The sequence below is a fragment of the Trachypithecus francoisi genome, unplaced genomic scaffold (assembly GCF_009764315.1).
Source record: "Trachypithecus francoisi isolate TF-2019V2 unplaced genomic scaffold, Tfra_2.0 Lachesis_group5, whole genome shotgun sequence".
In the NCBI taxonomy this organism is placed as follows: domain Eukaryota; kingdom Metazoa; phylum Chordata; class Mammalia; order Primates; family Cercopithecidae; genus Trachypithecus; species Trachypithecus francoisi.
In genome coordinates, this window is record NW_022681470.1 from 98848822 (window position 1) to 98872355 (window position 23534).

General features: G+C 37.8%; 1 protein-coding gene across 3 annotated transcripts in view; it reads right to left on the reverse strand.

Annotated features, from left to right (window-relative positions):
- Positions 1 to 23534, reverse strand: part of VPS45 (vacuolar protein sorting 45 homolog) — an 82408-nt gene that overhangs the window by 47603 nt on the left and 11271 nt on the right. For 2 of the 3 annotated variants that reach the window (XM_033195250.1, XM_033195251.1), the window contains exons 5-13: positions 23408 to 23476; positions 23161 to 23298; positions 22614 to 22724; positions 18600 to 18734; positions 18080 to 18193; positions 17190 to 17357; positions 8031 to 8189; positions 7717 to 7824; positions 6790 to 6911 (exon numbers count right to left, since the gene is read on the reverse strand). In XM_033195250.1, the coding sequence (XP_033051141.1) occupies positions 6790 to 6911; positions 7717 to 7824; positions 8031 to 8189; positions 17190 to 17357; positions 18080 to 18193; positions 18600 to 18734; positions 22614 to 22724; positions 23161 to 23298; positions 23408 to 23476 (1124 nt within the window). Of the gene's footprint in view, positions 1 to 3455; positions 4171 to 6789; positions 6912 to 7716; positions 7825 to 8030; positions 8190 to 17189; positions 17358 to 18079; positions 18194 to 18599; positions 18735 to 22613; positions 22725 to 23160; positions 23299 to 23407; positions 23477 to 23534 lie in introns of those variants that run through there. The other variant, XM_033195252.1, reaches the window with a different exon arrangement.

Below are 23534 nucleotides of genomic sequence, written 5' to 3' on the forward strand. Positions count from 1 at the left end.
CAGTGTTTTTGTTTTGCAAAGTTGTGTTCTTGCCACATTTCCTTTGATATTTTCTATTATTATAGCAACAATAAAACCTAGAGTTTCTATTATGATGAGACAAATAATAATAAATATCACTGTAATCAAGGACTCTTTTCAATACAATACAGGGCCAAGAAAGTGGCTAGAGCTGATAGTGTGGCCAAGTGAATGCAGAGCCAGAAAGTTTTATAGGAGGATTGTTTATAAACTTCAAAAATCTAAATTTTCTATAGCATCAATTAAACTTATTCTCTGGTTTAAATTTTCCAACTATAAATATTGGCATATCAACTAGAAGAGATGCCTATAGAATTTACTGAACACCTACTATTTGTAAATCACTGTGTTAAATGTTGTGAAAACCCCGAAGATTAACAAAACATAGTATTTACTTCAAGATTACAATACCTAATACAATAACTAAGGAGAAGGATAGATATGTAACTAACTACTGTCTCAATATCCAGATGTAATGACTATTAATAACTTCTTGATTATTGTTTCAGAAATAGTTACTGTAGGCAGGGCATGGTGGCTCATGCCAGTAATCCAAGCACTTTGGGAGGCTGAGGCAGGCAGATTGCTTGAGCTCAGGAGTTTGAGACAAGCCTAGGCAATGTGGCAAAACCTTGTCTCTATAAAAATGCAAAAATTAGCTAGGTACTATGGCATGTGTCTGTAGTCCCAGCTACTTACAAGAACAAGGTGCGATGGCTTGAGCCCAAAAAGCAGAGTTTGCAGTAAGCTGAAATCACGCTACTGCTCTCCAGTCTGGGCTACAGAGCCAGACCCCGTCTCAAAACAAACAAACAAACAAAAAAGAGAGTTACTGTATTTATACATATATGTGCTTGTAAAAATATATTATATATATATAATATACATACATATGTATAGTCAAGCATATATTTATATACATGTACCCTTTTTTTGTTTTGTTTTGTTTTGTTTTGGGACAGAGTCTTGCTCTATCACCCAGGCTGGTGTGTAATGGCACAATCTCGGCTCACTGCAATCTCCACCTCCCTGGTTCAAGTGATTCTCCTCACTCAGCCTCCCGAGTAGCTGGCGCTACAGGTGCATGACACCACGCCTGGCTAATTTTTGCATTTTTAGTAGAAACGGGGTTTCACCATGTTGGCCAGGCCGGTCTCGAACTCCTGACTTCAAATAATAGCCCACCTCGGCCTCCCAAAGTGCTGGGATTACAGGCATGAGCCACTGCACCCAGGATTCTACAGTTTTCTTACCCAAAAGAAATGTTATGGCTGGGCACAGTGGCTCACACCTGCAATCCCAGCACTTTGGGAGGCCGAGGTGGTAGATCACAAGGTCAGGAGTTCGAGACCAGCCTGACCAACATGGCAAGACTACATCTCTACTAAGCTACTCGGGAGGCTGAGGCAGGAGAATCTTGAACCCAGGAGGCTGGGATTGCAGTGAGCCAAGATGGCACCACTCCAGCCTGGGTGACAGAGCAAGACTCCATCTCAAAAAAAAAAGAAAATAAATGTTATAACATCCTGCTTTTCTATCCAATATATCTTAGAAAGCTTTGCATATCACCCATGAAGAGTTATGTCATTAAAAAAAAAGAGGCCCGGCGTGGTGGCTCAAGCCTGTAATCCCAGCACTTTGGGAGGCTGAGATGGGAGGATCACGAGGTCAGGAGATTGAGACCACCCTGGCTAACACAGTGAAACCCCGTCTCTACTAAAAAATACAAAAAACTAGCCGGGCGAGGTGGCGGGCGCCTGTAGTCCCAGCTACTCGGGAAGCTGAGGCAGGAGAATGGCGTAAAACCCAGGAGGCGGAGCTTGCAGTGAGCTGAGATCCGGCCACTGCACTCCAGCCTGGGCGACAGAGCGAGACTCCGTCTAAAAAAAAAAAAAAAAAAAAAAGAATACGTAGTATTGTACTGTAGTTTAGGTAATCAGCTCTCTATTAATAGATACTTAGCTTGTTCCTAGTTTTTTTTTGCTATTACTTCAGTGAACATCCTTGCTTAAGTATCTTTGTGTACTTGCCAGGAATATCTATACAGTAAGCTTTTAGAAGTAGAATTGGCAAATAAGAGTATTTTCAAGTCCTTTGCAGTATTCCTTCTGTTAGGCATGGCCAGGAGGTGGTATAGGTATGTTGTGACATTCACTGTAGTTTTGTAACCATTTCTTTGCCTTCTTCCTTCAAAATTTCCACTATTTTAGAAGCTCATAATGTAGTTGCACTGTTTTTTCCTGACTTCCTTTCCTGGTCACTTTTATTCCCTGAAGACTTTAGCTCTGGCTTACTTGTCCTCCTTTTTCTCCTTCTCTTTTCAAGATTTTCAGTGACTTTAACATCACTGTGGATTACTCATTTAACATCCTGGTCTCCTTAGCAATCCTGATCTTTTCTGCTACCCACTACAACCACCCACATTCATGCTTACAATCTAAACTTCTTCGTTACTTCTTCTGAACCCCCTATGAAATCTTGAATTCAAAATATCTTTATCCAATAACTACCTCTCAGCTTCCAATTTACCTATACTAACACTCTTCTGTAATAATTCTTTGGCCTCATCAAATCTCCAATTCATTCACCAATACCTTTCTCATGATCCAATACACTCTCCTCTTGTTTCCATTTCCCCAAATCCTAGTTGGACCCAACTAGTTGCCTTTTCCACGTTTAATCTGAAGCAGTTCAAAATTTCCAGAGGAAAGACACACAATTAAGCTTACTGGCTATATTTTAAATTAATGACCACAAAACTTTCTAGGCATTCAACCTTGCCTAGAACTCCTACTTATATTTCCCTACTAAACTTGATTCCTAGCCCACAGGATGACAGTTTCACAATGTTTTTTCTTTATACCCCTTATGTTAGCTGGTAACCTGGCATATTTTACTGAGAAAAATCAGACATGATGACCCCAGGTTCTCACCATCAAAACTACAAACCTATTGTATCTATACATACTGCTTTCTCTCCTGTTAAAATGAAAGTACCTCTGTACCTATCACAGGCAATCCCTCTATTTGTTCTCTGGATTCCTTAAGGACTTCACTTCTGTAGCACTTTCTTTCTCTTTTGCATTACCTATTTGCTCTTCTTTACTGGGTAATTCTCATTGGGTTACACATATGCTCCAGAACCTCTTTCTCTTGAGCCCACAATCTCTTCTAGATACCACTCCATTTCTCTTCCTCCTTTATGCAATTTTTTTTTTTTTGAGACGGAATCTCACTCTGTCACCAGGCTGGAGTGCAGTGGAGCAATCTCGGCTCACTGCAACCTCCACCTCCCAGGTTGAAGTGATTCTCCTGCCTCAGCCTCCCAAGTAGCTGGGATTACAAGCTCACACCACCACACCCAGCTAATTCTTGTATTTTTAATAGAGACGGGGTTTCACCATGTTGGCCAGGATGGTCTCGATCTGACCTTGTGATCCGGCCACCTCGGCCTCCCAAAGTGCTGGGATTACAGGCATAAGCCACCGTGCCTGGCCACAAAATTTCTTAAAAAGTGTCTCCAATTTATCTTATATCTTGTTAACCCCTCTAATTTGGCTTCCAACCTCACTGAAACCAGGGGAGAATATCATCAAAGACTTCCATGTTGCCATATCAGATAGATTTTTTACTTTCTTCACCTTCTTTACCTCTCAGAGTTTGGACACAGTTTATTACTCACTTGCTCTTGATGGCACCATGCTTTGCTGGTTTTTCTCCTACCTTTCTGCTTCCTCCTCAGTCTCCATTGCTGGCTCCTTATTCTCTACTCAGTGCTTAGTTCTGGGCTCTCTTATTTTCTCTTTTTTATGCTTTTTCTCTAAGTGATCTTATCTAGTTCCATGGTTTTAATATTACTAATATTTTTGTTGACTCTCAATATGTGACATTTCTACTTGTTATCTAATAGGCATCACCAACTGAACAACAAAACTCTGTTTCTCCTCAAAGCCTGAGAGTTATTCTTGACTTCTCTATTACCCTTGTTCCATAAATCTGTGTCATTAAATACATCTATTGATTCTGGCTTCTCTCTCGGCCTCCTACCCAAACCACTTCCATTTCTCACCTGGACTACTGCAGTTATCTCCTTAGTAGTCTCTCTGCTTCTATTTTTGCCTTCAATAATCCATTCTCACCACAAATGATCTTTAAAACACAATTAAGTTCATGTTACTCATATGCTTAATTCTTCAATGGCTTCCCATGACATTAAAAAAAAAAAAAAATCTCTTTACTAGGGTCGTCGAGAACCGATGTGATCCAACCTGCCTCTCTTTCAACCTCTTATTTCCTCCTTATTCACTATGTTCCAGCCAAGCAGGGCTCCCTTATGTTCCATTAACTTGCCAAATTCTCTCTTTCTTCAAGACCTTTGCTCTGGTGTTTCCCTCTGCTTTGGATGCTTTTTCTCCTAATCATCGTGTGATTGCTTTTTTTTTTTTTTTTTTGAGATGGAGTCTCACTCTGTCGCCCAGGCTGGAGTGCAATGGCGCAATCTCAGCTCACTGCAACCTCCACCTCCCAGGTTCAAGTGATTCTCCTACCTCAGCCTCCTGAGTAGCTGGGATTACAGGCGCCTGCCACCCACGCCAGGCTAATTTTTGTGTTTTTAGTAAAGACGGGGTTTTGCCATGTTGGCTAGCCTGGTCTCAAACTACTGACCTCAGGTGATCCTTCCGCCTTGGCCTCCCAAAAGTGTTGAGATTATAGATGTGAGCCACCATGCCTGGTCTGGTTCTTTCTTATGACTCAAAGTTCATCTTAAATATCACCTCTCAGATAGGTTCTCTCTCCATCTAAAGTAGTCCTCCCCACCCCTACGATTACTTTGAAGCTCATTACCCTATTTATTTCCTGGATAGCACTTAGTAAAATTATATTCTTCATTAGTTTACTTGTTTACTCATTGTCTCTATGTAAGTTCTTTGAGGGCAGGTACCTTGTCTTTCCTGTCACTTCTACATTGCCAGCATCTACAACAGCTCTTGACATACTGAAAGCATTCAATCAACATCTGTTGTATAAAAGGACAAAGCAACTGAATTATTAACTATATGCATACTTAGGTTATAGTGACAAATGGTAACAGATGTTGACAACTGATAAATGTGCATTTTGTTCAAGGAATATAATTTTGAGCTTTGTGTGGGAATGAATTATGTAAATTAGAAAGGTTTTCTGCTGTGTACTGATCACGCACAGTATATTCTTCTAGTGGCCTATGGTTTCCCTTTGGCAATAAATAGCTAATTTCTTGTTCAGTAATTCTTATATAAATTCATAAGCAAATTAATGTTTTTATTTATCACATTTGCGAAAGTTCAGAATAGTTATGTTTTTTAAAAAGCCTCTCAGATAGGTGCATAACTTTGGGCTGGCGTTCATTCTTCCCACTTAGCTGACATTTCTGAATCTTGATCCCAAGGTCCTTAAACATTTTATCTGAATGAGTGTGCTCTCTGAATTTAACACCAAATGTTCTGCCTCTCAACCTTGGACTTTTAAAAGATGATTTTTTTTCTGTTCTGTATCAAATTACAGAAAAAATTTTTTTAAAGGACAACGTGAAAAAAATACTTTATCACATAAAAGAGTCATTTACGTATTTCAAAACATTTTTCCCATTCAGAATCTCATTATGTTTATAAAACACTATACTTCCAAGGCTTTTAGATGATTATTAACTGAAATAATAGAACAATTATGTCAACAGCAAAATTTTCACATTAATCTATCCAATAGGATTCAAGTATATATGTTAGCCCCTTTAGATAACATGTGGTCCAACTAAAAAATATAACAATATAATTTTTAACTAGGTAGAATTTATGCATACAACATTTAAAATTTCAGGTTGGCCTAAATAAGTTGTTCTGGACAAGTTTTGTTTTTATTAAAAATTAACCACTGGATTAAGATGACAATTATTGCTTCCTTTAGTTAATACTCAAAAAGAAAGCCATCCTTTGCTCCTGTGTAACAAATGGACTTTATTAATTAGGTCTCTCAGTTTGTGTGCTGGCAACATTTGGCAAAGTCCAGTCCTCAGCAAAAATAGTAACAACCTGCTCTGGAGGGCAATCAGGCAGCAAGTCTATTTTTGGCCTTAATGTTTGAAACACCAAATGCCAGATGCCATCGAACGGAACCTTAATTGGCATAAGTAAACTGGTTTGATACTGAAGTACAGAAGGATTTGAGGCACTCCAAAACACTTGTTTCTTTAATACAAAAGAAATAAATGTTTCAGACTTAGCAAAGGAATTCATATCTAATACTGACATATGTAAAACCAAAAGAATCTTAACAGAAGAAAGGAGAAGAATGCTACAACCTCAGCTTTAGTGCTTAACATTACTCTAAATTTTCTGTTTGTTCAGTGTTTCTGGCTTTTATTTTTTTTTTTTTTTTTTTTTTTTTTTTTTTTTTTTTTTTTTGAGACGGAGTCTCGCTCTGTCGCCCAGGCTGGAGTGCAGTGGCCGGATCTCAGCTCACTGCAAGCTCCGCCTCCCGGGTTTACGCCATTCTCTCGCCTCAGCCTCCCGAGTAGCTGGGACTACAGGCGCCCGCCATCTCGCCCGGCTAATTTTTTGTATTTTTTTTTTATTTTTTTTAGTAGAGACGGGGTTTCACCGTGTTAGCCAGGATGGTCTCGATCTCCTGACCTCGTGATCCGCCCGTCTCGGCCTCCCAAAGTGCTGGGATTACAGGCTTGAGCCACCGCGCCCGGCCTGGCTTTTATTATTAATATCTTTGTTAGCTTACCTGTCTCTGAGTGTGCTGGGGCCTAGATAAGGATATAGGTTTTCCTTAAGCCTTCCTTTGATGAGATGATCCAGGGTTTCATGTAGGAAAGGTTGATGCTGTGTATATACATTTTCTACTCCCTAAAACAGGGGAAAATGGTTCTTATGTCATTTTTGGGAAACTAGCAATACAAGAATTAGTAATATTCATATCAGAAAAGGATATACACTCAATAGAGATTTCATGGGATAGATTTAAATAGGAACTGTGGTAAATTTCAAAATTATTTTAATCAGTCAGAAATGTTCTAATCTCATAAAAATACTCTGTAATTTAGGGCTAGTGATTGTAAAGGAATTTTTAAAAATGGGATTGCTTAAATCCTTTATCATGTCTTCACTGCCTCTTACCCTTTTGTGAAAATGTTAAATGATAGGTAGAGCAAATAAAAGGAAAGGATCATGTATAAAAAAGACTGGAAATACCCAGGAAGACAGAAAAACTTCAGAAAACATAAGAAAGGCTAGCAGATTAGAATTAATTTTTGAGTATTTTAAGAAAACAGGTATTTTTTAAAGATCAAATGTTTGCTTCATCTTTAATTTCCTTCAAAGAGAAACTACCTAACAAATCTTTAATTATAAACAAATGGAGTAAAATATCTGTGACTATCAGAACCATTTGTCTTTTTCTTCTTGAGTATTTCCCGGAAATATCTCCAGTTATTTCCTGCCCAGTTATTTGGTCCAATGCTGATACAGCTCTAATACAGAAAGCACTAAAAGAAAAAGCTTTCAAGAGGATGTCAGTTTTAATTTCATTTAACTGACATAGTACTAAATTAGCAGCAATCTTCAAGATACTTTGAAGATCATATTCATTCACTCTCAGCCTCAGGGGCTTCGACTGTTCTCACTTAGGAAAGCACAGAGGAGATGTCTATACCTTCAGTCCTTTGAGGAACTGTTTGGTGATAGCCACAGCATCTTTGGGGCTGAAGAGGTCACTTCCTCTGACTCGTTTACCACCATATTCAACAACTGCAGACACGAGCTATTAAGAAAGAGAAGCAAATTTTGATTGCTTAGGGATCAGAAAGCCCACTTCATAAGAAAATAATTTTATTAAGGAAACAAAAATGAAAATACAGATTTATACATTTCTGTAAATAAAAATAGTATGATTTATCATTTGTTAGAGCTAAGAATATAATAACAGAGTTGGTTCCTGTTTGGTGGGCTAATATGGAAACTGGTTACCTTTCGATACTTATCAGAAACACCTTTATTCCTGAGGTCCATCATTAGTCCTGGCAGGCTATTGCTGCTGTGTCGCTCATAATGTAAAGCATAAAGCATCACCAGGCGGGCAGCATCAAACTCTGTCACTTTGGGGTTCTGCAGAAGCCTTTTTACATTCTGAAGAAAGATAGAACTTATATTTATCCCCCTTTCACTTGAGTGATCTGTTGTACAATGCCTTAGATCTAATAATTATTAAATGGTAGTGATACATCACTACTATGACAATTATAAGTCATACACTTAGCAACTGTCTCAACTATAGAAAATTAAATGCCTTTTGTCCAAGGTAAGAATTAAATAAGGAAATATATTTCCATTGTAATTGCTTTGCGACAAAAATGAATTTAATAATGGGTAGCTTCACTTTTCTTTTCCACTAGCTGAAGTTGTAATTTTCTTGCTGAAAGAAGGAACACTTACTATTTCCACCATTTGAATCAATACAGCACAACAAAACTGACTAGTTGATTTGCAAACCTATTAATGATTGACCAGTGAAATGGAGACAAAGTTGGTAGAATTTTACACAGACTGGGCTTAATCTCTAAGAAGCATCAGAATATGTCTCAACATGGTTGACAGAGATGAGTATGTAATAGCATGTAATCTCTAAATTTAGTACTTAATGATTTTAAGAGGCAGGTACGGACAGAAAAGGGGGCCAGGAGAAGCCATGTTTACATTTTTTAATCTTCATATTCAGGACCTTCCATATAGTACAGATTTATATTTATTATACAGCAGAACAAATAATTTAATTTAAGTCAACAAATACTTTTTGAGTCCCCATAAGGCAGTATGTCATACACTGTTGCAGGCACACAGATAAGTTAAAGACAATTCCTGTCCCCAGTGAGTTCACAGTCAATGGGGTGAAAGATGATCAAAGTAATATAATTTATTCTGCTACATACATGTTTCTTTAATGTACTTGAGTTCTGTGAGATGAATAAATATGGAAATGGTGTCAGTTTAACACAGAAGGCATATTGGTTCATATGTAATTTTTCCAGAATGGATAGGCTTTCTTACGATTAAAGGGGAAGCCTTACCAACACCTTAAGAAAAAAAGATGATAATCCTACAGAAGTGTGTTCTGCAAGAAGTACTTGGTTTTGTAGCTTCAAGAACTGTTGCACTTTCCACTGTGTTATGCTAAATAGGGAAAGGGCAAGTGCAAATACAAAGGATGCAAATATATTGCACTGTGTTAAAAAGCAAAACAAAACAAAATAACAATCAAACACTGATTGATGAAGAAAGCTATCTCCATATGGTATTTTTAACTTTGACAAAGTAGTCTTTATGAAAAGTGAGTATTTTCAAGACCTTATAATTTGAAGAAAACATGAGCCCCAGGAATAAGGCTGCAGAGGATGGACTGGCTCTATTTTTAGGTGCAAATGCCAGTGGAGATTTAACCATGCTAGCATTTTTATTATAATTGTTACTATTTTTATTAGGGCTCTGATTAAAAAATTATATGAATTTTTTATTTCTTTTTATAGTCATGTAGATTTTAAGTGGTCTGCTTATAATCCTATATTCTCATAACCCTTTTTTTAGTGCATGTTTTTATAGAATGTGAGGTTTTTCAGGAACAAATATGTGGTGTTATAACAGAAACATATGCATGTAAAAAAACAAAAGAAAACAAAAAGCAAAAGCTGAAAATCAGTGCAAAAGAGGAAGGGGAGAGAAAGGGGAAGAGAAAGTACACTGGGTTGTTGAGAAATTAGGAACGACTTCATAAAGGAGGTGACGTTTGCCAAAGGTCCTGAAGAATCAGTAAGTATTGGAACCAGTGTGAGAGACTAAAAACAGTGGCACTATCAAAATAAATATGGAAATCAGAGGAAGAAATGGCTTGGGTTGAAAGGCTGGCAAGAGCCTTAAAGGGCACTGAATTCTGAGGACATAATTATCAACTATATGATTACTTTACAACTTACAAAATATTTTCACATACATTATCTCTTTTGTACCTGACAACAACCATGTCTAATGTCTAAGAGCTCTTCTGTTCACACTGACTAGGGACTATGATGATAATGGGGAACCTCCCATGTAGCTTTCAAGTACAGAGTTCTCTGAGAGAGATTTCTATTGTTGATTTTTTTGGTTACTATTTCACTACCATCATCCTTAAGGGATCAAAAAGGGAGAAACTTCTGTAGATTTCGATCCCAAATTTGTAAGATTTTTCTTATTTTTTTCCCTTCATGGTATCTTCCCCCCTAGAGCAGCCATGGAATACAGCCCATTTAGGGTATCTGTTCAAATGTTCCACTATTTTCTACTATATGAAGAAATTTCAGGTACAAATTATGTATGTATCTCAATCAACAGCGTAAGTTTAAAACATTAAGAAATCCCGTTGGGGACTGCGCGTGGTGGCTCACACCTGTAATCCCAACAGTTTGGGAGGCCGAGGTGGGTGGATGACTTGAGGTCAGGAGTTCGAGACCAGCCTGGACAACATGGTGAAACTCTGTCTCTACTAAAAATACAAAAAATTAGCAGGGTGTGGTGGCGAGCACCTGTAGTTTCAGCTACTCAAGAGGCTGAGGCAGGATAATTGCTTGAACCTGGGAGGCAGAGGTTGCAGTGAGCCAAGATTACGTGCCACTGTACTCCAGCCTGGGCGACAGAGTGAAACTGTCTCAAAAAAATAAATAAATAAAACATTTTAAAAAATTTATAAAAAGAAAAGAAATCCCATTGGGGATTTCTGTTGTTACTTTTCTTATAGGCACAATGTCTCCTTTCCTGCCCTTGCAGTCACTCTCCTACCACCTTTTCTGGCTGATCTGTCTCTGTACTTATAAGCAAATCTGAGAAATCCAAGTAACTATAAATTCACAAAACTGGTATGATGACAGTCAAAGACTATTTGCAGTAATCAGTCTCTGTTCTTTTCTAGTTACCTTCACGTGGATCTTGACTCTTGGCTGTTTCTTATTAGAGATAAGTGTTGGTGATAACGTGGAGAAATAAGAACCCTTACACACAACTGGTGAATGTAAATTAGTACAGCCATTATGGAAAACAGTATGAAGGTTCCTTAAAAAATTAAAAATAGAACTACTATATGATTTAGCAATCCAACTACTTGGAATATATCCAAAGGACATGAAATCAGTATGTTGAAGAGATATCTGCACTCCTATGTTTACTGCAGCACTATTCAAAATAGCCAAGATATGAAATCAACCTAAATGTCCATCAACAGATGAATGGATCAAGAAAATGCAGTATTTAGGTCGGGCATGGTGGCTCAGGTCTGTAATCCCAGCACTTTGGGAGGCCGATGTGGGCGGACTGCTTGAGCTCAGGAGCTGGGGACCAGCCTGGGCAACATGGTGAAATTCTGTCTCTACAAAAATACAAAAATTAGCTGGGCATGGTGGTGCATGCCTGTAGTCCCAGCTACCGGGGAGGATGAGGTGGGAGAGTAGCTTGAGCCTGGGAGGCAGAAGTTGCAGTAAGCCAAGATTGCACCACTGCACTCTAGCTTGGGTGATAGAGCCAGACCCTGTCTCAACAAAAAGAAAAAAAAGAGAAGAAGAAAGGGAAAAGAAAACGCAGCATACATATATATATATAATGAAATATTTACTATTCAGCCATGAAATAGAATGAAATTCTGTCATTTGTGGCAAAACAGATTAGCCTGGAGGACTTATATTCAGTGAAATAAGCCTGACACAGAAGGACAAATAGTGCATGATCTTACTCACATGTGGAATCTAAAAAGTTGTTCTCATAGAACTCATAGAAGTAGAGAGCATAATAGCAGTTACCAGAGGATGGGATGGTGAAGGATGGGGGTGATTAGAAATTGGTTAATAGGTACAAAGCTACAGTTAGAGAGCAGGAATATGTTCTGGTGTTCTACTGCATAGCAGGATGAATCGAGTTAAAAATAATGTATTACATATGTCAAAATAGCTAGAAGAGAGGTTTTTAAATGTTCTTATCGCAAAGAAACGACCAATGTTTAAGGTGATGGATATGCTAATTACCCTGATTTGATCATTACACAATGTATACATGTATTGAAACATCACATTGTATTCCATAAATCTGTACAATCATTATGCATCAATCATAAACAAAATCCACTTCTATTCCTTGAGACTTGGTACTGGTATTCAGATTGCTTGGCTTGACTCTTAGTTCTCCATTGAGGACTTGGCCCAGATCTGACCAGACCTACTTTGAGTAACTATTTTGCCTACTTTTGAGCCCTTAGGACCCAACTCATGGCTCAGGTCCATGTTCTAGCTAGAGGTATCTATTCTCTCATGAAAAGAAACCTGTAGGTACAAGCTGAGTTATTTCTTTTCTTTCAGCTGTATCAGTCCTTGGAGAAGCAGGACCTTTTTGTCTGCCTTGATCCCACTTTATCTTTTGACTTCATTTTGAAGGATTTCCCTCATAGCTACTTATCAACTTGATTGGTAGTGGCCTATGTTACACTGAGATTTCAGGGCACTAACCAGAGAAGAGGAGAAAAAAGAATCAGAGAGGCTTATAATTACAAAGCAGGTATATGCTATACGGTAGTATTTATCTGTTGGAAATATAACTGAATTACATAATTTTTTGGTTTCTCTTATTAAATTTTCCATCAGCCTTGTGACTATTAGAAAACGACACTGTCATATTATAACAATGACTGAGTAAAGAGCAAAACAGAAAATTGTCATCTACTTAAGAAGACAGGATTCAAAAACCTTGCACTGAACTCTAACATTTGTGTGGGCCTAATCAAGGAATAGGAAAAGAAAAGGAAAAGAAAAGCAAAAATAGTGTCTTTGGAGATCAAGTTTCCTAAAGGAACTAACATTCATTTATAAGATATCAATGAGAAAACCATTCTTCTTTTCTGATATTCAGAGATTCTTCCATTGTTTCTGGCTGAATGCTTTTCTACTTTTCTGTTTTCTTCTATCAAAACTATGATGAAGCAGCAGAGCAAGAAGAAATCATTATGACATACACATATTTTAAACTATTATACAGATTATAGATGGTCTTGGTAATTAAAGATCGTCTCCATTTTTTTGTTTGTTTTAGTTTAACCTAAAGAATAGGATCCCTTCTTTGTTATCTACTATATTAATGTAGTAAAGTCAGAAAATAACAAAATAAACCAACAGATTAGGACAGTAAGATGGAATTGGCAGAAGTCTTCCACATGCTGATCTGATAAAAATGAGCCTGAGAGAACAGTGTTGTGTGAATATAAAAAGCTTATCTGGGAAAAATGATAGAATGCAGACAAGACCCAATTCTACCGACTGGTAAATACATCTGAGTCAGTATTCCTTTTCTTAATGACTAGTCAACATAAAATTTAGCTTTGCAGTAGATCTTCTGCTGATCAACACTGTTTCTAAAATACTGGCTAAATGTTGTTTTAGAGTAAAAGGATCATTTTTACATTTAATTAATCAAAGTAAAGCTGCCAGTCAGTTCAATGTGTCCCAACCACTTTTCTTATAATTTTAATGAGTGGCAAAAACAAAAACAAAAACAAAAAAAACACTTTTCTGAAATCAGAGAGATACGAGGCTATCAATGAACTAAAAAACAAGTCTTGGATGCCATTAAGAAAATTAAATGTACCATCAAATAATAACACTCGTAATGTTGGTAGTTAATGTTTCTTGAAAGCTGTAAGTACCAAGTACCATAAGAGTTTTACATGTATTAGCTCATTGCACTCTCACAACAATTTTGAGGTAAGACCGAGGCTTAGAGTGGTTAGGAATTATTTTCAAACCCAAGCCATCAAAGGCCCAAGTTCTTAGCCACTACTCTATACTGCTTCAAACAGAGCTCTTACTCCTCATTTTTCTAATAAACATTGATTGAGTCCTTATTAAGTATCATTAACAGGATGATTTAAGATCTTTACTCAAGGTCAGGAAAAGACATAAAACAGACTGGTTCCTCTCTCCAAATGAAGAGCTGTGATATGACAACACAGACTGGGCATTGGGGGCAGGGTATGGGGAAGATGATGAGGGCAGAATTGCTCACTTTCTAAAGATGCCTTTTCTTCATGGTATGGCAAATCTTCATTACTAATCAAATAAATCTCTTCTGAGGATATGTATATGTTTCAGTGGTAGTAAATTTCACTTTGGTTCTAGTGAAATTCTTTCTAAATGAAATTTTCATTAGCCTACAAAATAATGGTTAGAATGGCAGCAATTTTTAGGTTAACTTTTAGCAATATGTGAACTTTTTTTCTTGTCATGATACTTACTATTCAATAAAGCAAACCCCATCTCTACTCACAAACCTCATTTCATTGCTTCATGACATATTATCATCTAAGGTCAAGCCAAGGAATGCTATAACCCCTCTAGAAGTCAGGCCCCTGACATCTACTTACTATAAAACAAAAGATTCCTTTATAGACTATTTAAGTTGTGTTGCCAAAGAAGTCCTTTATGATGGGGGGACTCCAAATCAACTGCTCACTGTAAAATCCCAATACCCCAGACAAGAAAACCTTCAAAAGATAAGTTTTAAAAATAAAGAGTGGATCACAAATAGAATTTATATTTTTAAAGTAACTATTTTTCTTTTGAAGTGAACATAAAAATAAAGTTTCAGACAAGTTATTATAATAATTTTTTCTAATTGCTTTCCATATGTAGAGAGATACAAATAAAGACAGTAAAACTGGTTAGTGATTAAGTCTGGTTCTACTGTTTTCAAGGGAAAAATCAAATGATAAACAAATATAAGAAATTAAAATATAGTTATGGGACACAATTTTGTTTTTTATTTAATAAGAGGCAGAAAACTCATTTTTTTGTGATGAATATCAGGACATTTCTATTAGGCCCACAAAACAACTATAAAATATTATTAGTAGTGTTATTTAAAGGCCATGTTAAATAGATTAGGATACATCTTTACAAAGGATACTATTTAGTGATTAAAAAGAATGTGACTTTAGGTTATGATCCAAAACCCAACAACAATAAATCCCAGTAAAGACGCTGGTATAACTAGAGCACTCACAGGTAGACTTTTTTCTTTTGGTTGCACTATGTGTAAAAAAAAAAAAAATCATGCTTAGAGGAAGGGAACCAATATTTACAAAGCACCTATTAAATGTGAAGCATTTTACATATCTCATTGAATCATCATAACAGTCGGAAAGTTTGAAATCATTATCCCCAAGACTTGGGCAAATTAAGTAATTTTCCCAAAGCAACTTTGGTAAGGAGAGGTAGGATATAAGCCAGGCCAGTCTGGGTCCCAAACCTGAGTTGTTTCCAATATACCAGGTTGACATTATCTTATAGAATAAAGTGGAACTGTAGCTGGGAAAGAAAGAAGTTAAGCTTTAGAATACAGGGTTCTATCAACAGGGAAATGTGCTTCTTGTAAGTGGCTTAGAAATGGCTATTTCCTAAAGGACTTGTATTCCTAAATTACTTGTCAGTGACATCATACTTTGTCATTTCTCAGGAATCATGGAATTACCTCTGATTTATTCTATCTTTATATCCAGCCTGTCATTTAATTTCTTCTCCCTTTGAAATATTTTTCAGTTCTGCCCCTTGCTGTACATTTTTGCTACTATCACTGTAAGTCTACAAGTCTCTCTGACCTGTTTTTTCACCTCTAAAGCATCCTTACTAGGTTACATTTCCTAAAATACTGCCTTCACCACCTCAGCATTCTACATAAGATCCTATACTGGATCTCTTTGCCTATCCCAGCAGGTATAAATTCTTACAAGCCTCTTCATAAAGCTTGTAAACTGTTTTTTGTTTACCAATTTTATCTAATTCTGTTTCATACTCACTCTCTACAGGTCAAACTGTTTATTACTTCCTGCATACTTCTACATCTTTGCTTTTGCTGTTCCTGACTGAACTCCTCCCCCAAATTCTATTCATTCTTTGTGGTCCATCCTAATCTTGCCTTCTCTAAGAAACTGTTCCTAATAACCTCAAAACCTGTTACAGTCAGTATTACAATTATGACTTAATTATCATCTTGAAACATTATCTAATTTTTTCTTGTGCTTTAGTTTTGTGTCTTCAACTAGACTATACATTTCTTGAGGCCAGAGTCTGATTATGCTGCTATTCTAAAATCCTCCGGGAGCCCCCATCATTTTAAGATTAAAGCCCAACTTTCTTCCAATGGCCATAACCTGGCTTCAGTCAGTCTTTCTAGTCTAAGACCACTCATCTTGGATCCTGTACTAGCCACACTGAACTATTCTCTGTTCCCATATATATTTAAATATATGTATATTTCAAATATAAATATTTTATATATAGAAATAAAATATATATATCAATATTTATTTCTTCACATCTTCATGCCTGCGTTCTCTCTGCTGAGAATGTTTCTTCCTTTTCCCTGTTTGATGTTATTTTCCCTAAGAAGTGCTAAGAAGCCTCATCCTTGGGGAAAACAGTTGTCCTTCCTCTGTATTTCCATATTCCTTTGTAAATACCTCTAATATAGCACATAGTGCATGGTATTACAATTGCTGGTTTAAATTTCTTTCTTCCCTACTATAATGTGGTATCTTATTCATCTTTGTACTCCTAGATCCTCACAGCAGTAGTATGTACATATAGCAGGCATTAACATGTTGGTGCGATGAAAAGCAGACTTCAATAATGAAAAAACTTAGATAATACATTTTAATATGCGTTTTATCTTTTAAAGTCTTCCTAACCACTCTGTGAGATGAGTATTAATATACCTATTTTACGAATAATGAAACTGGCTCAGAGATTAAGTCAACAGCTCCACGTCACAAAGCCTGTAAGTGGTATACCAAACACTCCAATCTAGATCTTCTGATTCTAGTTTGGTGCTCTTTCTAGTAGACTAGGCTGCACTCACACTAATTAACTGAACGCTTAGGAATTGCACATTACACTTTTCTTGTGTCTCTTTTTATAGATCTATCTTAAATAATATCAATTTGTGTTCTCATCTCAGCTCCTTGTCGGACTAAATTCCATGTTGGCGAAGAAGGATTACTTGCCTTTTTATCTCTTGCTCTGCCTGGCACAGTGCCTTACACATAGTAGGTGCTCATCAAATTGGACTGACCTGGAGAGCACTAGAATGGTCATTTTGACAGGCCAGTTCTTGCTCAACCTCTGAAACCTCCAGCAGATTCCGCTCACTGACCAATCGAGACAATTCTCCAACCACTGTCACATGCTTTGAAACAGTCCCAGACATTTTCTTGAACTGTGGATAATTCTCAACAAAGGCCTGCCATGGGAAAAACATCAATGAGAGGTTCTGTTATTTTTTGGCCGAGGATAAGCATGTATTGAATGGGGGGTAGGGAAAGCAGGGGATGTTTTTCAGCCCTGATTAAAGCATCTACAACTTTCAGCCACATGGCATTTTGTTATGCTTAAGAAGAGAAGAACTGGTATATGTTGATAGGCTGAGTCTTTGTTTTTTTTTTTTTTGAGACAGAGTTTCGCTCTTGTTGCCCAGGCTACAGTGCACTGGCGTGATTTCGGCTCACTGCAACCTCCCAACCTCTGCCTCCCAGGTTCAAGCGATTCTCCTCTCTCAGCCTCCCGAGTAGATGGGATGACGGCATGTGCCGCCATACCCGGCTAATTTTGTATTTTTAGTAGAGATGGGGTTTCACCATGTTGGTCAGGCTGGTCTCGAACTCCCGACCTCAGGTGATCCGCCCACATTGGCCTCCCAAAGTGCTGGGATTACAGGCGTGAGCCACTGCGCCTGGCAATAGATTGAGTCTTTAAATAGTCTAGATATTACTGAAGAATGGAAAGAAGCACATGGTTTATTATGAATTTTTCGCTATATTGTTTAAAGACATTACAGAAAATAAGCCTCAAACCAAATAAAATCAATCAAGGTAGAAATCAGACCCAGAAGATTCCAAAAGTGTTGCTTACATGAATAGTTTCAAACTCTCACATGTTAGTCATTCATGTACATGCTCAATTTACCTTCATGTCTGCTATTGATTCTAGTTTTTGCTGTTCTTTTGGTTTCTTTTTCTGAAAATCTTCCATGAGATTCTTTATATTGCTACCAATCTCAGCAAAGTTCAGGTACATATTCTGTGAAAAAGAAAGGTGGAAGCACATCATCAACTAGTCTGACTTTCAGAAAATTTAAAAGCAGTGAAAAAGAATTCGGAACACAGAATTGAAGGGCAGGGAAATTCCATTTTAATTACCAAATTTGGACATTAGCTGGGACACTGGTGATGAATAGCATTACTATTCTCACAAACAGCTACTGAAGGGGAGAGAAGTAAATAACTACGTGATCTCTATGAAAAAACTACTAGTAAAGGGTCAGAATCCAAATCTTCGGCCTTCCCTTGAGAGGCAGTTTATGCACAGGATGCCTCTATCATCCTTTCACATGAAATCCCATGCCTGCCTCCATACTAACAAGCCAATATTGATCTTCTTACATAAAAACAACTAAAGACAATTAAAAAAAATTTAAACCACCTACATTAGCATAGAATTCATCATTTTCAGCAGATAGGACCACCTCTCTTAAGTCTTTACTGATCCCCGGCACTCTGGAAAGATCAATCCGATTGTTGTTTATGCCTAGTAGTTCATGGACCATGGCCTGATATGTCCACTAAATAAAGAATTATGAAAAAAAATGGTAACTGACAAAATATGGAAATAGTAAACATTCAAGAAAACAAATAAAAACTGATAACATTCTTTAACTAGTCTTCTTTACATGAAGATTCTCTAGTTAAATTTTACTAATACTTTGTGCTATCATAAGCATTAAGATTGTCATTTTAATTGATTAAACACTGAAAAAAGTCAAAATACTTTTAGATTTCACATTTTTGGAAAAAGGGCAGCAAGATTAATATTCTTGATAGAAAGACAACAAATTAGAGCTATCATTAGCTCCAGTTTTTTGCCTGTGAATTAAGGGTATATTTTTGGCTTCACAGATAGAGCTATATTGGTACTGCAGTTACAAGCTGTACCATTTCCTGTATGCTTCTGTGGTTTTCTGCAGCATGAGAAGTGTGTTCTTGCAGACCTAAGTGGTACTATATTTATCCTGGGAACACTAATATTATCAGAAAAACCTTGTGAGTTGATCAAAACACTGGGAGATTCAGAAACTTACCTCTGAATCCATTTTATTTTATATCTTTACCTAATGGGAGTTGTGAGGAAGGACTGGTTTCCAGTCTCACAAAATGTGAATTTATTTGGTAAAACTGGAAACGAGAAATCTCCAAACTTTCCCTTTTCACCATTTATGGAGAATAGATTACTTTCAGTCATAGGTCTGTTAGACAAAATGAAGTATTTTCTAGCATGTTCCCTTCTGCATCTAGAATCTAAATGCTAGAAATGTTTACATACATATTTTATCTTAAGAAAACTAGATTTATTAACAAATAATTTAGAAGGTTATAAAAGAAGGTACTTACTTCCTAAAAGATTTGCCAAAGGAATTCCTGAAAAAGCAAGTTCCATTAGAGCACTTAAAATAAATACAACAAGGCCAGGCATGGTGGCTCATGCCTGTAATCCCAGCATTTTGGGAGGCCGAGGTGGGTGGATCACTTGAGGTCGGGAGTTCGAGACCGGCCTGACCAACATGGTGAAACCCCATCTCTACTAAAAATACAATTTTTTTTTTTTTTTTTTTTTTTTGAGACAGAGTCTCGCTCTGTCGCCCAGGCTGGAGTGCAGTGGCTGGATCTCAGCTCACTGCAAGCTCCGCCTCCCGGGTTCCCGCTATTCTCCTGCCTCAGCCTCCCGAGTAGCTGGGACTACAGGCGCCCATCACCACACCCGGCTAGTTTTTTGTATTTTTTTTTAGTAGAGACGGGGTTTCACCGTGTTAGCCAGGATGGTCTCGATCTCCTGACCTTGTGATCCGCCCGTCTCGGCCTCCCAAAGTGCTGGGATTACAGGCTTGAGCCACCGCGCCCAGCCAAAAATACAAAATTAGCTGAGCGTGGTGGTGCATGCCTGTAATCCCATCTACTTGGGAGGCTGAGGCAGGGAATTGCTTGAACCTGGGAGGTGGAGGTTGCAGTGAGCCAAGATCACACCACTGCACTCCAGCCTGGGCAGTAAGAGCAAAACTCTGTCTCAAAAAAAAAAAAAAAGTACAACAAAATGTTTTATGCTTTTATGGATAGCTTCTTGTGCATGCTTCTAGCACTTACTCTATAATTAAAATTATGTTTACTTCTCTCATCATTGGACCATGGGCTCTTTGAGGGCAGAAATTATAACTTTTAACCTTTTATCTCTAGTACTTAGTTAAGTACGTGGCACAAAACAAGTCCCCAGTGAAATCTGTGGGATAAATAGTTGCTTTTCTTTGCAAGACAGAATAATAAGCAATTAATTTTCTTTCCACTTTTTGATATTATCAAAAGTTTCTTTGGTAAACATATATTACTCTGAATTTAGGAATATAAGGCTATTTTATACTACAGAGAAGTTTCACTCCACAGATTTCCCTTAGCATTGACATTAGTATAAGCTGGGAAGAAACTGAGACATAGATTGTGCCTTTCTCCATAAATACAAAGTCACAGCCAGGCGCAGTGGCTCACACCTGTCATCTTGGCACTTTGGGAGGCCAAGTCGGGCAGATCACTTGAAGTCAGGAATTTGAGACCAGCCTGGCCAATATGGCAAAACCCTGTCTGTACTAAAAATATTTAATACAAAAATTAGCCAGGTATGGTGGTGTATGCCTCTAATCCCAACTACTCAGGAGGCTGGGGTATGAGAATTGCTTGAACCTGGGAAGTGGAGGTTGCAGTGAGTTGAGATCACGCCAACCTGGGTGACAAAGAGAGACTCTGTCTCAATACACACATACATACATACATATATATAAAATCACTATTGATAGAGCACCTACTATGTGCATTGTTCTTATGCTTGCAGGAGAAAAAACACTGGTGAGACTCAGTCTGCCTTGAAGAAATATGTAACGTAGGAGACGGTGTAAACAACCAAAGCTACAACATGGCAAGTACAGCATGAGACATGAGAGAGACACAAAGGTCTACAGGTCTACAGGAATTTTCAGGAGGTAAGAACAATATCTGACTGAAAGAATACAGGCTTCAAGGAGATGTTGCAGCATGGCTGGATGTTGGAGATGGCTTTTGAGTGTTTTTTTTGAGACAAGAGTTTCGCTCTTGTTGCCCAGGCTGGAGGACAGTGGTGTGATCTCGGCTCGTTGCAACCTCTGCCTCCTGGGTTCAAGTGATTCTCCTGCTTCAGCATCCCGAGTAGCTGGGATTACAGGCGCCTGCTACCACGTCCGGCTAATTATTTTCTATTTTTAGTAGAGACAGGGTTTCATCATGTTGGACAGGCTGGTCTCGAACTCCTGACCTCAGGTGATCTACCCACCTCGGACTCCCAAAGGGCTGGGACTACAGGTGTGAGTCACCGTGCCCGGTTCTTTTTTTTTATTCTTTGCTATTATTCATATAAATCATTGTATTTATTTATTTATTTTTGGAGATGGAGTCTCGCTCTGTTGCCCAGGCTGAAGTACAGTGGCATGATCTCAGCTTACTGCAACCTTCGCCTCCCGGGTTCAAACGATTCTCCTGCCTCAGCCTCCCAAGTAGCTGGGACTACAGGTGTGTGCAACCACACCCAGCTAATTTTTTTGCAGTTTTAGTAGAGACAGGGCTTCACCACGTTGGCCAGGCTGGTCTTGAACTCTTGACTTCAGGTGATCCAGCCACCTTAGCCTCCCAAAGTGCTGGAATTACAGGAATGATCCACCATGCCTGGCCAGATTGAGTGGTTTTAACAGCAGTATTTTGATAGGTGAAGATGGGAAGAGAAGGTACTCCAAACATTCTAGAGTTTAGAAAGCAGTCACAGTAAAAGCATGCTGGCAGGACACCATGTGGCATTATCTACGTAAGTAGTGAGCTCTAGGTTTTATAAGAGTAGCCCACATTGTGAAGGCTCTTGGATGCCAAGTTCAGGAGTTTTTTAACCTAGTAGGCAAATGGGAACCAATGAAGGTTTTTAAGCCAAGAGTAGTAAGATAGAGCTGTGCTTTAGGAAAAGTATTCATTGTATTTGTGGAACATTTAGAGTGAGAAGAAATAAAAAGTAGGGAATCAAGTAGATGACTATTTCAATATTCTTGCAAGAGATCAGGGTCTAGACCAAGGCAATGGCTGTAAGAATGGAAATGAGGAGACAGAAGGAAACACTGGAAAATAGAATCTACAGAATTAAGAAGCTGTCTTGATTAGGCATGGAGGTACTGACAGAAAAGTATAGGAGGGATGAGGCAGAAGAGTTAATGATGACAGTGGATGGAAGGATCACGATACCAAAACACCGGGAAATACAAAGCAAAACCAAGAATAGCTAAAAATAAGGAGGCAAATAAGTGGACCATGCTTTTATTTCCATATCTGTATTTTGATGAATATCACTTGAAATCATCCTCCTATTATGCCAAGAAAGGGTTTTGTACCTGGTTTAGCAATGGGGTGATGGCATCATCACAACGATCTAAAATAAGGAGCAATGGAGGAACCTCTGTCCGACGGAATTCAAACAGTTCATATTCTTTAGTTATGACTTGCTGTGGGAGAAAGAAAGATGGTTTGTGCAACCAACTAGTTACACACAGAGATGATATAAATAGGAAATTAATAAACGCTACATTTAACAATAGTTCTTTGCACCCGCATAGATCTTCCATATGAAGGATTCAAAAGTCTCACAAAGTTGAGTAGCATACTATTTAAGAGGTTAGGATTTGAAACCCTATTTTATAAGTGGTTTAACTGGACCAAAAAAGAGTTAAACAGCTTGTGTATGTTTCTTGGGTTAAACCTAAGAATCTTAGCTCTAAATGTTGCTTTTTGTTTTAAATTACATATACCTACCTCTTTGCTTGGAAACCTAACATACAATCATGTCCTTGGTTGTAAATAAAATATTCCTTTAGGTTTTGAAATATGATAGAGAAATGAATGGCCGTTATGTTTTAGAACCAGGAATAGGTAATGCCATACCTTAACGCACTCTGCAAGTCTCTTTGCTGCCTCTGATGAGAGCTGATAACGAATCATGGGACACTTCTTCAGAGATAAAAGGAGAGCTGTAAGCCCTTGAGTTGTTCTAGATAGCTGGGCTGGATCCCAATTTCGACCCTTTTTGTTAAAAACATATATTCAGAAAAAATATTTGAAATTTCTCTTACAAGTCTAATTATTTGCTGAATTAACTCTTGACTGGTAAATTAAACCTTTCCTTCCATACCTGACAGCAACCCAAAATATTGAGGGAAAACAAATGTGGGTTCACAGCAATGTAATCACCATAAAATTCCTGCAAATAAAACACCAAGAATAGTCATTCCATAAACTTCAATTGTATCAAGCAGTAA